Genomic DNA, 14,186 nt, shown 5'->3' on the forward strand with positions numbered 1-14,186 from the left:
GTACTTAACAAAAAGGAGAAGGTAGCTGTGTCAAGAAGTCCAGCACCATGTCAAGTTAGTGTTGTTATATTTCTTTTACCCTATAGCTGATCAGAATTAAAATGCATGTAATTCCTGTATTGAGGGTACTGGATGTTTGAGACAGTTTGTTTTGGAAGGTCATTGTGGGTTCTTGATGCAGTTCAATGAAGGAAGGACCAAGCAGGGTGAGTAAATCCATGCCCTTGGCTTGGATCACTCTTCTTCTTGCCATCTGCCATTTTCCTGCTTTGTCTTTTGGCCTCTTGGCTTTTTGGAAATTTACCTTTCGTTGCCTCTCCTACCTGATTTCTGCTTTTGGAATGTACAGATCTTACAAAATAATACTTAAGGTTATTAAAAAAAAAAAAAAAAAAAAGTGACAGGGCTTCTCATGGTCTTGTTACCCTCGTGAGTCAACCCCTTGGCTTAAATGGTAGATTTTTTGCAGTTCTTCAAGTCGATAGCAGTGATCTGCTCACTTGTCTTTTTTTTTAATCTTCTGTGGTGATAAAATCCAATGCTTCTTTTTTATTGACGCTTGTTGACATTAATAGGGAGTTCTCACATTTTGTTTCACGCACATACACCCCTGCCAGACAGGCATAATACTTGCCTGAGACTGATGGTTTTCCTTGACACCTGAGAATCTGGAGATCAGCTGATACCTCCCTGTGTTGTAAGGCCTTGGCTAGTTCTTCCTGCTGCTGAGTCTTCCAGATAAAATGGCAAGTTTAATTTTTATCTGTTTATCCATCTTTTGCAGATAGTAATGAAGAAAGGAATAATGCATGCATAGGTACGGGGAAAGGAGAAGGATGCATGTTCAAATAATGCTACACAAACATATCATCAAACTATACAAATGTGTAGTTCTGGAATCAACTGTCAGGAAAAAGTGTTTTGGAACAGAGCTATGGCATATAAATGATACTTGGGGTTATGAAGAGGAATGCAGGGTAACTTAGGTCTGTCATGCAATTACATGTAATTAATACCTGGTAAAAACTGTTTCACTGGAATAGTCTTTCCTGATCTAATATCCAAGTTTTTGCGTGGTAAAATATGGATTTTACTTGTTAGCTATGATGTAATGTTGCTGTGATATGGAGGCCATTGGTGTAGCTATAGGCTGACTAATGAGTTCTGTTTAGAGAAGGAAAAAAAAAAAAAGTGGTAATCCAAAGCATCAGATGTATAAGTGCAAGTTAGTTGATATCTTTACTGGGCAGCGGGTAATGGCTAAACATGCAATGATATAATTTCAATCACCACTTGCAAGTTTTCATGCATTTGAAATAGTTGTGTATCTTTATTACTGTTCTACAAGTGATAAACAAAATATGTATGTTAAGTTACAGAAATGTCAGTCAGGAAATCTGTACTTTATGCCCTGAAGAAGTAGGTTTGTGTGGAAAGGAACTCTGGTTCGTTGGCTTCTCATTACGGTCAGTTCTGTCCTGTCATGGTTGGGTTGTATGAGAATTTCTTCTCCTTTTCCACTGCTTCCCAAATCAACAACAGTGCAAAGCAAAACCATGAGAATTGATAGTTTACTGTCAGGACAAGTTAGGGAAAGATTCCTCTTATGCTAAAGGCTATTGCAGGTTTCTGGAGGCGTTTTGATTCCTGCAGTTTTGTTGCTCTACAGCTGTTGGAGAAGCTCTGGGACCTGGAATGAGGCAGTCAGAAGGGGGTTGTATGTTTGACTCTGCCGTCTACACCAGGCAAGGAACCCAAGGCACCGCTTGTCACCTCAGTTTGGGCACTCGTATCCACACTGTAGTGATCTGATACCTTCCCTTGCTCACAGTAAGGAAAGATCTTCCTTCACACAGGAAGGCAGGAAAACATCTAGACCAAGTTGTGGTCCCTTTTGAGTGCCTTAATCGTAAGGCTCCTAGAGCAGGTCTTATATTCAGTGTTCCTGAATTGAAATTGTTGCTGCTTTGTCTGCATCTCAAGTTATTTTCGGCTGGGCACACTACAGAAAGATCTTCCTGACTCCTCTGGTCCAAGACTTGCATTTTCATGTGTTCCTGGTTTTCAGATTGTCTTCTGGCTGGAAGCAAGAAAACAGGGTAGTGACTGCTCAGGTCAGGTATCTCTACCCTGGGTGAATCCTGTGTCCCTGCCCATTTAAATGGCGGGACACCTTTGGCTTGGGAAGTCATTGAACTCAATTGCTGTTGGTCTACAGGAAAAACAGATTCCGCTGCAAGGGTCTCCTGTTATTTACTGAGTATCATCTTCTGATCTCTGCTGTAGTAAAAGGATACTGCCATAGCTGAATCTTTGCCCTGACCTGGTGCAGCCTTTTTCTATGCTGATGTAGTAGTTTCTAAGCAATGAAGTAAATAATATGTATTCCAGCTGCACTGAATTACTTAAAAAGGAGGAATGTTTTTGGAGAAGAGGGCTGCAACAGCTCTTGAGATGTTTTTTTCGCTTCATCGGGTCTCTCAAAGCACAGTTCATACTTTGCCATCCTTTCTGTCCCCACCTTTCCCTTTCTTGGCTTGGAGCCTTTGTTTGGTCTGAGACTGTGATGATGTTTGACAAATGCTTGCCTGCTGCTTCAACATAAACAGCTCTTTTTGAGCTCAGGATGAGGTGGTAACTAGAAGGTGCTGTTCATTTTCACCATTTTGTAGTGCTTCAAGTCATTGTTACCTATTAATTGAAATAGTAATATTTAGCTCTAAAATGCTTATTTTGCTTTTCCCAAGCATATTTAGTAATCCTTGGGTTTTCTTCTATGGTAAGAAATGCTGATATGATCATGGAGGAAAAAAGAAAAATACTTACAAGCACTATTTGCTTTCTTAAACCTTTACAAGGTAAAACAGAATTGACAAGGATTGGGTTGCGGGAAGATGATTTGTGTGCTGCTTTGTGGTCAGGCCTGACTAACACAAGACACTTGTTTTAACTGGGGTACAGCCCCATCCCATGTAGTCATAAACCTAGGACTTCAGGTTTTGATCAAATTGGACTTTTTCAGATCATGCAACAGCAGCCTGATGGCCATAATGACTTCTCTTGCAGCTGGAATACCAAAAGGTTAACTCAAGTCTTCAGATCATCTTAATCTGAGCCTTTGGTTTTCCTTCTCCTTCCAGTGAGTGAGTGGGAGGCAGCTCAAGATTGTAATATACCAAAATACTCACTTTTTTTCAAAGTGTTTTCATGTAAATACACGTCGTGCTAGTACACCCAAGCTTCTATTTGTAGCTGAAATGTGAAGCGATGTGATAAAGATGGAGAAAGCTTCCAAATTCACGGCTGATGTCTTTGTAATATTGAGCAAAAGTAGTATATGTAGTGGGGAATAGAGATACAATGCAAAATACAAGTTTGCTTTGAGATTGTTTTTAGTTAGGCAGTGGGAAAACTTGGTTACAGCTGACAATTTCTTCAGTTAGTGAGGATACCATCTGGGGTGGGAAATTGCTTCCAAATTTTTTATTCTGTGGATCAAAAGATATAATGAAATAGCCTTCTTCCTCTCCTGATTGGTGTATCAGAGGGGAAGCAATGGCTTGCAAAACCTTTGCTTGCTTACAGACAACGTGGTCAGGCATAACTTTTCACTTGTTATTTTCTGTAGCTGGGAATTGACTCTGTAACGCTGGGGCTACTTCAATTCAGTGCTGTTTAATTCCCGTGGAGTTGCATCTCATCTGCTTGGTAGGAGCATTCCTGCGTGCATGTGACATGCAGTCATTCATCGGGCTTGCATGGTTTTGGGGAGGGTTAAATCAGGATTCGGAGTAACGCTGCTTGGATTTGTAATGGAAACATGATTATCTGTTTGCTTTCAGTTGACTAGACCTTTACAGAAGGAACAAAATGATAAATGGAGGTAGAAAAATGGAGCCTTGTTTCTTTTTTTTGTGTGTGGAATTGTCAGTGAGGTTGGACCTGGGTGCAGCCCTAAGGACTTCATTTCCATTGGGAGCAATGATGAACTTAACTTTCCAGTTTTCCAGGAATCAACCCCTTCCTGCCCCCAGTAGTTTTTATTTAGTTCTATCGTAAATGGCTCTGTGGTTTATTTCTCTCCAAGTTGTGCTACTGAAAAATAGCATGTTTCTAGAATAAATAGATATTCTCCCTTACCTGGCAGGGATGTTACCACTGATGCTGTAGTTGCAGCTGTTGACATTAAGTATGATGTGCAGTAAAAAAATAGATGTTTTTAGAAGAGACAAATATTCTTGTTTACCTGGGTGGAGAAGTTACTGCTGATGGTGGTAACCACAGTTATTGACATTTAGTGTGATGAGCAGTCCAAGGCTTTTCTTGTAGAGAAGAAATGTATCATGGTGGATGGGAAGCAGTTTAGCCGTGTACAGACTGGAAGAGTCTTTTCACAACCCTGAAGGACTGGAGTTAGTTTGAGCTTGCTAATGCCGGTGGAGATGATAGAGCTAGACTTGCTACAGAGAGTGCATCCATTCTGCAACATGGTCATTTCTGGTATTCTTGAATTTTTGTATAATTCATCCAAACCCCTAGTGTTTTTCACGTTAGACTGTCAGTCTCATAAGATGGAGTGTGACTTTTGTTCTCATGTGCCCAAAGCCTTAGCATGAAATTCTGTGCGGCAGACCATTAAATGTCATTGTACTGATTTTGTGAATGTTGTCCATTTTTACAGATGCCTTTGTAAATAGCCAGGAATGGACACTAAGCCGATCTGTACCAGAACTGAAAGTGGTGAGTTTATATTTATTTCCATCTCTGAAAAACATCCTGAAAATGTTATGCACAAGTGAAAATCTTCTAAGCTTCATTAATCTACTATTGGGGAAAAAAATATAGAAAACAACTTTAAAAAGTAAAGCAATTTTCTTCAACAGAACTATCTTTATGAAGTTTATGTATCTTCTATTTTTATAATCATGCTTCAAAGATCTATTTGTATTTTATTGCTGTTTTGACTTGTTTGGCTACATGAACCAGCTTCCTAGGGTGGTGGTCTCAGTAGGGAAGTCTTACACTTCTGTAAGAGGGGGTAGTTGGCAGATGATGTATAAAGCTCCTTTTATCTCACTGTAATAATTTTTCACAATTTCTTCAAGGACCAAATGTCTTTTCTCCCTCTCTTAAAAGAATTTTACTGAATTTGTACTGAATTAAAAAAAAAAATATTTTGAACATTCATATAGTGATTCAAAAACTACATTTTACTATAAGAATAAACAGTGATTTAATAGCTGCTTACAGTAACTTTTCCCTTGGCTGAGCCATTTTCCATATATGTGGAAGAAAGGCAAAAGTAGCACAGAGACAGATTGGGGGAATTTCCCAGATTTGCCCTTTTAAGTGTTATGAACCTGGAGGCTGGAGACGAGGGCTGAAACCTCCTCGTAGTGGATATCAAACTGGCAGCTTGTCAAGCCAGCAGCACCGAGTTGTTGAGGCCAGATTGCTGTGATGTTTACCACGTGGAAGTCCAGATTTAATTAAACACAATCAAATTCTCAAACCCTGCAAAATGACTGTGGTACCCAAAATACAGAACTTGGTAATACCTTTGGCAGGCATCTGTGCTCAGCTCCTGTGGTCCAGCTGTAACTGGATGAGCTGCTTCAATCCAAACACCCATTTCCTGAGTGGCAAAGTGAATCAGGCAAAAGCATCTGAATTTAAGAACGGGTGACTGGGGCCAAGCTTCACTGGTCCTCTTCTCATGTGGTAAATGTCTTCTTCTGAATCTGAGCTGATAATAGTGTTTATGGAGGTGAGACAAAGCATAGGTCAAACTTAGCATGACAAATGCACTTACGCAAAATGGCATTTTAATTGAAGCATCTTCCTCGTGACTACAGTTATGTTTCTGTTTTGATTTCAGCAGTGCACAAGGTAAGTAGAAGAGAAATATGGTAGTCAGTGGATGTAACTGTATAATACAATAAGGGCCTGCAAAGGGTCACCAGATTCAGATTAATTGATTGTGTAATTTGGAAGACAAATATCTCCCAAAATACCTTGCAGAATAAAATACTAAGAATTTAGGACTGGAAAGCGTTGGTTGGATATGAGTCCAGTCCACTGTGGTATTAGCTAGCTTATGCTAAGGATCTGCAGAGGGCTTCCTTGTTCATCCCTTCCCCTTCTCTTAGCCCTACTAATTCACAACACCCACCAATAAACTTAGGGCTTGCAGGTGAGACCAAAGCTGCAGTTACTATGTGTTGTAATACAGAACACAATTGCCGAGCATTAGGTAGTGGTCTCAGAGTACAGGCATTTCTGTGATACCGTGGCTGCGTTTTGTGAATACTTGACCTGGGTATCTTGTCCCCATGTTGTCTGAACCAGTGGTAGGAAAATAAACTGCTGCTGTGTGGCTGCTGTAGAAAATTGATTTGAAGCGGTCAGCATGCATGAGCCATCCAAGGCTTCAGTTTGTATAATCCTGGATAAAAGCAGAACTCTTACCATTACAAAAATAATAATTTGATTATACCACTGCAAATTATTGAAGCTAGCAGCACCAGCTGTGGCTGTGAACTTGTGCTCCAGCAGGAAGGGCAAATTAGGAGCTCCACCTGAAATCTGCTCTGCCTTTCCTATACATCTGCCCTTAGGAAGGAGTTGGTGCAGGGACTCATCTCTGTGTCGTTCCCCTGGTTCCAGCCTTATCGTTGGCTCTTGCTTATGGCTGAGGAAGGAAAGGGTCATGCTAAAAGCTAAACCTGCCTCTTCTGCCATAGCGCTATCATTACATTCACCACTAAGGGTAACTGTGGGTGCGTTGCTTTAGCTTGTGGCCATGTTGGGGATGTCGGAAGCATGAGAAGCATGGAGTATTTGCTCCCGTCACTGTACAGTGCAGCAGTGCACATGAGGAGGTGAGGCTTAATGTTGCAAGGTTATGAAGGAGCACCAGCTTTAGCTGATTGAGCGGGCTGTAGTCTGCAGGAGAAGATGGTTAGTAGCTCACTGGGAGAGATAGTCTTCTATACAGAGGCTGGGAGGTCCTTAAATTGAGCTGGTTGTTTGGATTTTTTTTTTTTTTTTTTTTTTTTTTAATAGCAGCTGTTGTTATACCCTTAGGCTCTACAGGAATTTAAGGGGAATAGAAATGGGCTCTGGGAGAGCAGAGGAAGCACATAGAGTTGCAGTAAAGGAAAGCCGATGGATGTATTTTTCAACATACTTTTGAGGAAAATACTAGTCTTTCCCTCTGCCTCCTTTTTTAGGAATACACATTGACCTTGATTCCCCCCCCCCCCCCCCCCCCCCCGAAGGACATTTGTTTCTGCTGATCAAATACTATCACAGAGATTTACTTATGGATATTGATGCTTCTGTTATGGTCAAGAGTGTGCTAGGCCAGCTGGGTGAGACCAGTTCCTTTCCTGAGTGATGGTGGTATTCCTGGATCACGTTTATCCAAATATACAACAAGAATGTGTTAGGCAGAATAAATACAAGACTGTTTTGGACAAAATCATTTACTTTGTTCCAAAAAATATGCAAAGTGCAGTCAGGCTTCTGTGCTGGATACCTTTAAAATGCCAAATGCCATCAATACATTTATGCACTTTTACAAACAGGCTTTAGTAGGATGTGGGCATAGTGGTTTGGATTTATTTTACAGTATGTCTGGCACATGCAAATAAATGATTCAGTGTTGCACAAGTCATAACTGACAGGGCATTGCATTGTAGCCTTGTTAGCTGAATTTTCTTGTTTCTGAACTGGTTTAGGGTGGTATTTTTGTTCTGTAACATGCTTGTCATAACTTTGTGCATTTCGTATGTATCCATTAATAAACAGAAATTACTCAGATTGTTTGTATATAAAATATGGGAGACAGGAATATGACTACTGTAAAAACATGCTGGCATATTTGTCATACTGTGAGGGGATCATCCTTAAAACAAGTATTAATCCTGATTAAGACAGAAATTGTATTAGAAGTCAGATTTTTTCCAGTGTAAATTTTATTGCTCCTAGTTTTCAGAGGTTAATAGTGTGCAGATACCCAGAGCAGTAATACCAAGCACTGCACTGAACAATGAAGGCTGATTCTGCTAGATTTTGATTTGATGTACTGGTTTCGTATCTGGTAGAAAAGAGATGGCTGCCTTGTCTCTTCAAATGCAGGCACTGAGGTGAGATCTTAAGGAATCCTCTCTCTTACCAAACGAGAAGCGGAGGAGGAGGCAGATGTCTCCTGCATACTTTCTGAAGTAGTTGTCTAAGGGAAAAATAAAGCTGTGCTGCAAATGTAGATTTTATAGTCAGATTTGAGGAAACTTGCTTTGGGTTCATGTTATTTTTGAGAAGTTAACATTAGTGCTCCAATACAAAACTTAACTGTGTTAATGCCTTTTTCATGTTCGCTTTTTCTACCATGTCAGCTCCTAAAGAACTTTTGTCAGTTCCGTGGGTAGGTTGAAACTGATCTAAAATATAAATCCAAGAACTTCTCTGTTAAGAAACAGTTGAATATTCTGATCAAGAAGATCAGTCCCACATTATCTTTAAAATGCCAACACTTTTTGGTCTTAGTCTTGAGGCAACTTATGGAAATGAATAAAAGGAGAAAGAGGGATAAAATACACTGCCTCTCTTTGAGGATTGTGCATGGTTTTTAATAGCATATTTTACAGGAAGAAGGCTCTAGTTTTACTACATGCATTAGTGAACTGTTTTCTTAATTGAAATACACATCTTGCTCTTCGTGATCCCTGCTATCTGCATCAGTTTTTTAGCATCACATTTAATAATGCTCTTCTGGCCAGGCACCTTTGTCTTTCTGGGTGCCTACAAGGACGAACATACTGGAGAACCTGAAGTGCTGTAAAATTGCATATGCTGATATGGTCTTTGGGATGCTTGGGAAAAAAATATATATAAAATTGTATTCTTACATCACTATATGTTGTTCAAATATTTGGAGTCTCTGACTAAATATGGTAACACATCCCAGCCATGAGCAAAGGACATTGCATGTTAGCTCTCACTGGAGCCCAAGTTGATGCTGGAAGTTTTGCCCTCTGACTGGTTATGTTTTTGGCACTGGTATAATATAAAATAGCATTAATTTGCATACATACAGGACTAATCACTTGTAAGTGAAGGTTTCAGTATCTGCTGTGAAGGTGTTTGTGTGAGTGATTATATCTCCAGATATAATGGAGGGTTTTTGGTGGACATGTTGGTGCTATACTGGTATGCTCCACTGATTTGCTCCAAGGTAGGTCAGAAACAGCTTTGGTATCTTGTTTCTAAAGGTCTAGAGCTACTGCTTCTAAAACGAGAACACAAAACACTCTGTCAGCATTTTCCTAGTAAACCCATGTGAAGCTTGCTTGCTTTCCAATTCTTCAGAAATTGTGGGGCTCAGAAAGGCCCTTAGCCTGGCTATTTATCTGCAGAGGTACATCTAATCTACTGATTTACAGATAGCGTTTTTGGTTTGTGTGCCATTTTTGGCCCAGACTGTCATAGTATAGAGCTGGTGGGGAAGAAGGAGAGGGGGATGCTTGCCTTGGGAATGTGGTGTTCAGCTTCTGCTCTGGGATGAAGCTGCTGCTGTAGTGAATACAGCCTACTGATGAGCTGTGTGCTGAAGAAAACAGGCAACTAGCATTGGAATTGGAAAGCTGTTAAAATCTGGAAAACTGTGTCTTGGCCACTTTGATTTAATTAAAAAAAAAAAAAAGTTAAATAAGTTTTGATGCACTAAATCTTAATTATTTGAGTGGTGGTGAATCCCGAACAGTGAGAAATGTGTAGTTCTAGGCGAAGGGAAGAAGGTGGCAAGTAACCTCTCACCTCTTTGTATGGAAAGGGAGAGGGTATCAGTTCTGTGGTGAGAAGAGGAGGGGTGCAAAGGCCAAGCTGTTATTCACAGGATTTCCTCAGGCATCGTGTTGTTTGGGTGGTTGGTTTTTTTTTTTTTTTTTTTTTTTTTTTTTTTTTTTTTTTTGTGGTGGTGGTGGTTTTGTTTTGGTTTTTTTTGTTTGGGTTTGTTTTTTTTTGGTTTTTTTTTTCTTTTCCCTGAGAAATATGGAGGGTTATTTGAACGTTTTGCTTGTTTAGGGAAACACATGAGTAGACAAGCTTACTATAGTTTATTGGCATATAAAGGAGGGAAAAGTCATTCACTTCAGAAGTTGCTTGATGTTTTGGGGTTAAGGGACACACGTTAGAGATGGTATTTTCTTCCTCTTACCTCTCTGGTTGAACATTGGAGAAAGCTGAAATGTGGCTAAGTCAAGCATTCAGAATGGAGATACAGGATTTGGATGTGAGTGCAATATTGCTTTAGTTTTTGTTCTTTGTATGTGCAGATGGAAGTCCCAAGCTGGTGTGCCCTCCCCCGCCGCCCCCGACTATCTTCCCTATACATACATTCAATGGGAGAATTGGGGATCAGTGTAATAAAAAAATTAGCTAATCAATATTGTGTGTTTTCTTGTGCCGTACAGAATCTTAGGTCTTTGCTTACTGTCCACTACTCACATTCTCTTTTGAATACAGCAACTCATTTCTGTATGAAGTTTTCTTTAGGTCTTGTCACTTAATTTTCATTGACGCATCACATACTTTCCCAATGCATCTATGAGATGAAAGAAAAATTCTGAAAATGGGGATGCTGGAGAGAGAGTGGTTTCATTTCTCCTGATAGCTTGCACTCAAGGTGAAAGATGTCGAGCCAGAATGCGCAGGAAACTAAAGCCAGTGCGATGCCACCACGCGTGGGCCCTCACCACTCGCTCACAGCTGTCGTCTCTCTCCTGTTGGCAAAACATGGAAGTCATAGTGACCTCATGTTCCAGTTTTTCCTGAGTAGATTGCCCAGAGGATTTAAATGATCTGTGTACCCAAAATGTTTAGTTGCTCAAACCAAGAGACCTTCTTTCTAGGCTCTGTTTCAAAACCTTTGCTTTCAGCCAGGAAGTGCGGGCACCTTGGAGGCAACAGCCTTGGTCATGTTGCAGGTCTGACCTGCTTGCAAAACAGCGTGTGTGGAGCATACTAATCATTTAGGAGGTCTGAGGTATCAGCTGTATCCTTTTCTTGTTAGTGTTTAGTATCCTATGTGATGAGGTTTATCAGGTGGATGATGTCAGGCACCTGTAGAAGTTACCCTTCTTCCTAGAGAAGTTATTGGTTGCTTTTTCTTTTCTGTGAAGTTGCAAAAGTACATCTTGTTAAGAAGATATCTTCTGTAACTTCTTTTTTTCTGGGTTCCAAGCAAAGCTCACTAGTCTTGAAGGGGAAAAGAGATCTGATAAATGGTTTTGTCTTGGCCTGACCTGAATGAAGCTCTGCAGTGTGTTTCCAGAGAGCGTTGTCCCATGGACGTGGGGTCTGAGAACGCAAGGTTAGTCAGCTGCAAAGGTGGCGTTTGCCTCTGTCATTTATCTTGCGCTTACTTTTAGATGTAGATATCTCGGTATGTACTAGCGTGGCCTGTAATTTCTCTTAGCTATAAGTTGTATTAAAAGCTTCCAGTATGGTACGCTGGTTTAAACACTCTTCAAAGTCAGCTCAAAGCCCAATAAACGGATATGTGTTGTCCAACTGCTTGGGCTGTGGCTTCCTTCTTATTTTTGTGGGACTGCTCTTTGATAGCAACTATGCTTATAGTGGGTTTCTTGTTTCATATTTATTTTTGTCCTTTTTTTTTTTTTTTTTTTAAATTACAAACTGTTTTCTGTCTGTTCAAGTTCTTTCCTGCTAATCTGAACAAGTCAAGGGCGAAGCTTCCTGTAGCATTAGGCCAGCATGGGATCTGGTGTCTCTTCTTTTCCCTGCCTTTTCTGCCCCTCACACCCTGAAGTTAGGTCACAGTTTATTCTTGTTTGATATTACTTTTGAAATCTGTTTTGGGTTTCTTGGAGTTTTTTTTCCTCCACTGTAGCCCCCGCTGTCCATCATGCTTAAAGCTTATGCTATCATAGGGGCCGAAGGGTGATGTGAGACTGCCTTCCATTTACTCTCTGCCTAAGTTGCTGCTTTATCTGAGCTGTTCTTGCACGTCAGCTGTAGAGATAAAGTGGGCATTCTTTGCAGCACTGTTACCCTTGTCTTAATTGAAAGTTGTTCCAGGTTGTAACGAATAAATAATTGTTCCCCCCCCCCCCCCCGACTCCAAAACTGCCATTGGGTTAGTTTAAGGTGGCACCACTCTGTTGGTTTAAGCAATTTTTGTAAGGAGGATAGATTCTTACCAATTAGGATTAAGAAAATGGAGTAGAGAATGTGCATTAACGTGTAACTTTTTCATGCCGCCTCTGTCAGTTTGGTGAACTCAGGCAGGTCAGCGGAGTTCATCCTCTCTCCAGGGATCTTATGTTCTGAACCTTTTGGTTAGAGTCAAGATAAACATGTAAGAACAGACTAGGCTTAGATATGTTTTAAAGAATGAAATAAGTTCCCATCTCCTCCCCCAAAACCTGAGTAAGCACCGTGTCCTCAGAGTTGTGTTCAACAGGGAGATCTGAATAAGCAGATGACAACTGAGCAAGTTAAAAAAAAAAAAAAAAAAAAAAAAAAAAAAGGACATTTGTTTAAAATATAGAGAAGGTATGTTCTCCAAACCCTCCTGTCCCCTAGATTATGCAGATCAGGGCAGGCAGTCAGGCTTGGACCTTGCTTACTGCATCTGTCTGTCCGCTTCTGGTTGATGGTCAGGCCTGGGGACAAATCGGCAGGACTTGTGCTGGCCAGCAATGCAAGGCTGCAGCTTGAAAGGGATGGCTTGTTTGGTATTGTGGCAGGCTTCATAACTCCCTCGCACCCCTTTTAAAGCAAAAAGGAAAAAAAGCAAATCTTCCAGTCTTTGGTGTTTGAGCACTTCTGGGAAGAAGACTGTTGTGGTGTTGGGCTACATTCTATTACTGCTGCCTGTTGTTTAAAAACAAATGCTAGCTAACCAGCTTAACAGAAAAATCACATATGCTTTAAGATTGAGTACTTCTGTTCGGTTGTCAGATGTTCCCAGTGCAGATGTTTGGGCATGGATGGTTTGAGTTGTAAACTTCTTGGTAAAGCAAGGGACTTCAACAAGTCATAGCGGACATGCCAAGATCTGTCTATAGCCATATATCTCGTGTGTGCTTAAGTAGCAAGTCAATGTGAATCACGTGGTGGATAGCCTGCAGAGATATTTTCCGGTATGAGAATTTACTGATATGTTTATAATTTTCAGTAAAGAGGTGACAAGCTTGCTCAGAGCTTCAGGCTTCTTCCCTGAAGTCTATGCGTTGCCTGATGTTCCCACTTAGCATTAGTGGCGAGCTGCATAAAGGAGTGCTACTAATACAAACTGATTTTGGTTTATACGTTTTGTCATGTATATACTCTGCTCTAGCCTTAGCTTTTTGGCAGTTACTTTATCTGTCAGCATATTTGGGAGTGTTTCTATTGTGTGGGCTTTCTCCTCAAGTGCAGAGAAGTTATTTCTGCATTAAGATTTTGCTTGAATGTACTGCTTTTTACAGGGATTAATTGCAGTTAAAACTTTTTTCCTTTTTTTTCCAGGGGATTGTGGGTAACCTAGCAAGTGGCAAGTCTGCACTTGTACACCGGTACCTGACTGGCACATATGTCCAAGAGGAATCACCTGAAGGTACGTGGATATGCAAATTTCACTAATCCCCCCCTGCCACCCTACATCTTTATTCATTTTTAATCATGCAGAAATGAATCGGTAAAGAATCTGATTTGCTATTTCAATATTCGTGGAGACTTTTCCTTTAACATTCTCCAGACTGAGATAAGTATATACAATAAGTATAATTTTAGCTTTTTCATAACTACTTGGCATCCGGTACATGTCCATATGGGAAACTTCTAGTCCTGTATTGAGAAGAGTTAACTGCTCTCAGTAGTGCTACTGCTTTCAATTTGGCTGTTGAAAGTCACAGTTACTGTATCTGGTACTGGATTTCTGCAGAATCAGGCTGTTTGGTTTGTGATATTGGGAGAACAAAAAAACTTCACAAGCCTAAACTAAAGATGTAACTTGTTCCTCGTTTAATATATTAGATCTTTGGTCTTGAAGTTTTTTTTTTTTTTTTTAATGTTCTTATACCATAGAAAATTAATTTATACGTGAAAACTTTGTAGTATTTAACGTTAATCCAAGTTTATAGCTTGAAATCAAAAATATCATAGTACCTTATAGAGGT

General features: G+C 40.2%; 1 protein-coding gene across 3 annotated transcripts in view; it reads left to right on the plus strand.

The window, feature by feature from the left end:
* AGAP1 (ArfGAP with GTPase domain, ankyrin repeat and PH domain 1) overlaps window positions 1–14,186 on the plus strand; it is a 387,788-nt gene that overhangs the window by 122,551 nt on the left and 251,051 nt on the right. For all 3 annotated transcript variants that reach the window (XM_082314678.1, XM_082314680.1, XM_082314679.1), the window contains exons 2-3: window positions 4,682–4,740; window positions 13,537–13,624. In XM_082314678.1, coding sequence (XP_082170804.1) covers window positions 4,682–4,740; window positions 13,537–13,624 — 147 coding nt within the window. The remainder of the gene's footprint in view (window positions 1–4,681; window positions 4,741–13,536; window positions 13,625–14,186) is intronic.

Source organism: Platalea leucorodia, assembly GCF_965183815.1.
Source record: "Platalea leucorodia genome assembly, chromosome: 5".
Classification (NCBI taxonomy): domain Eukaryota; kingdom Metazoa; phylum Chordata; class Aves; order Pelecaniformes; family Threskiornithidae; genus Platalea; species Platalea leucorodia.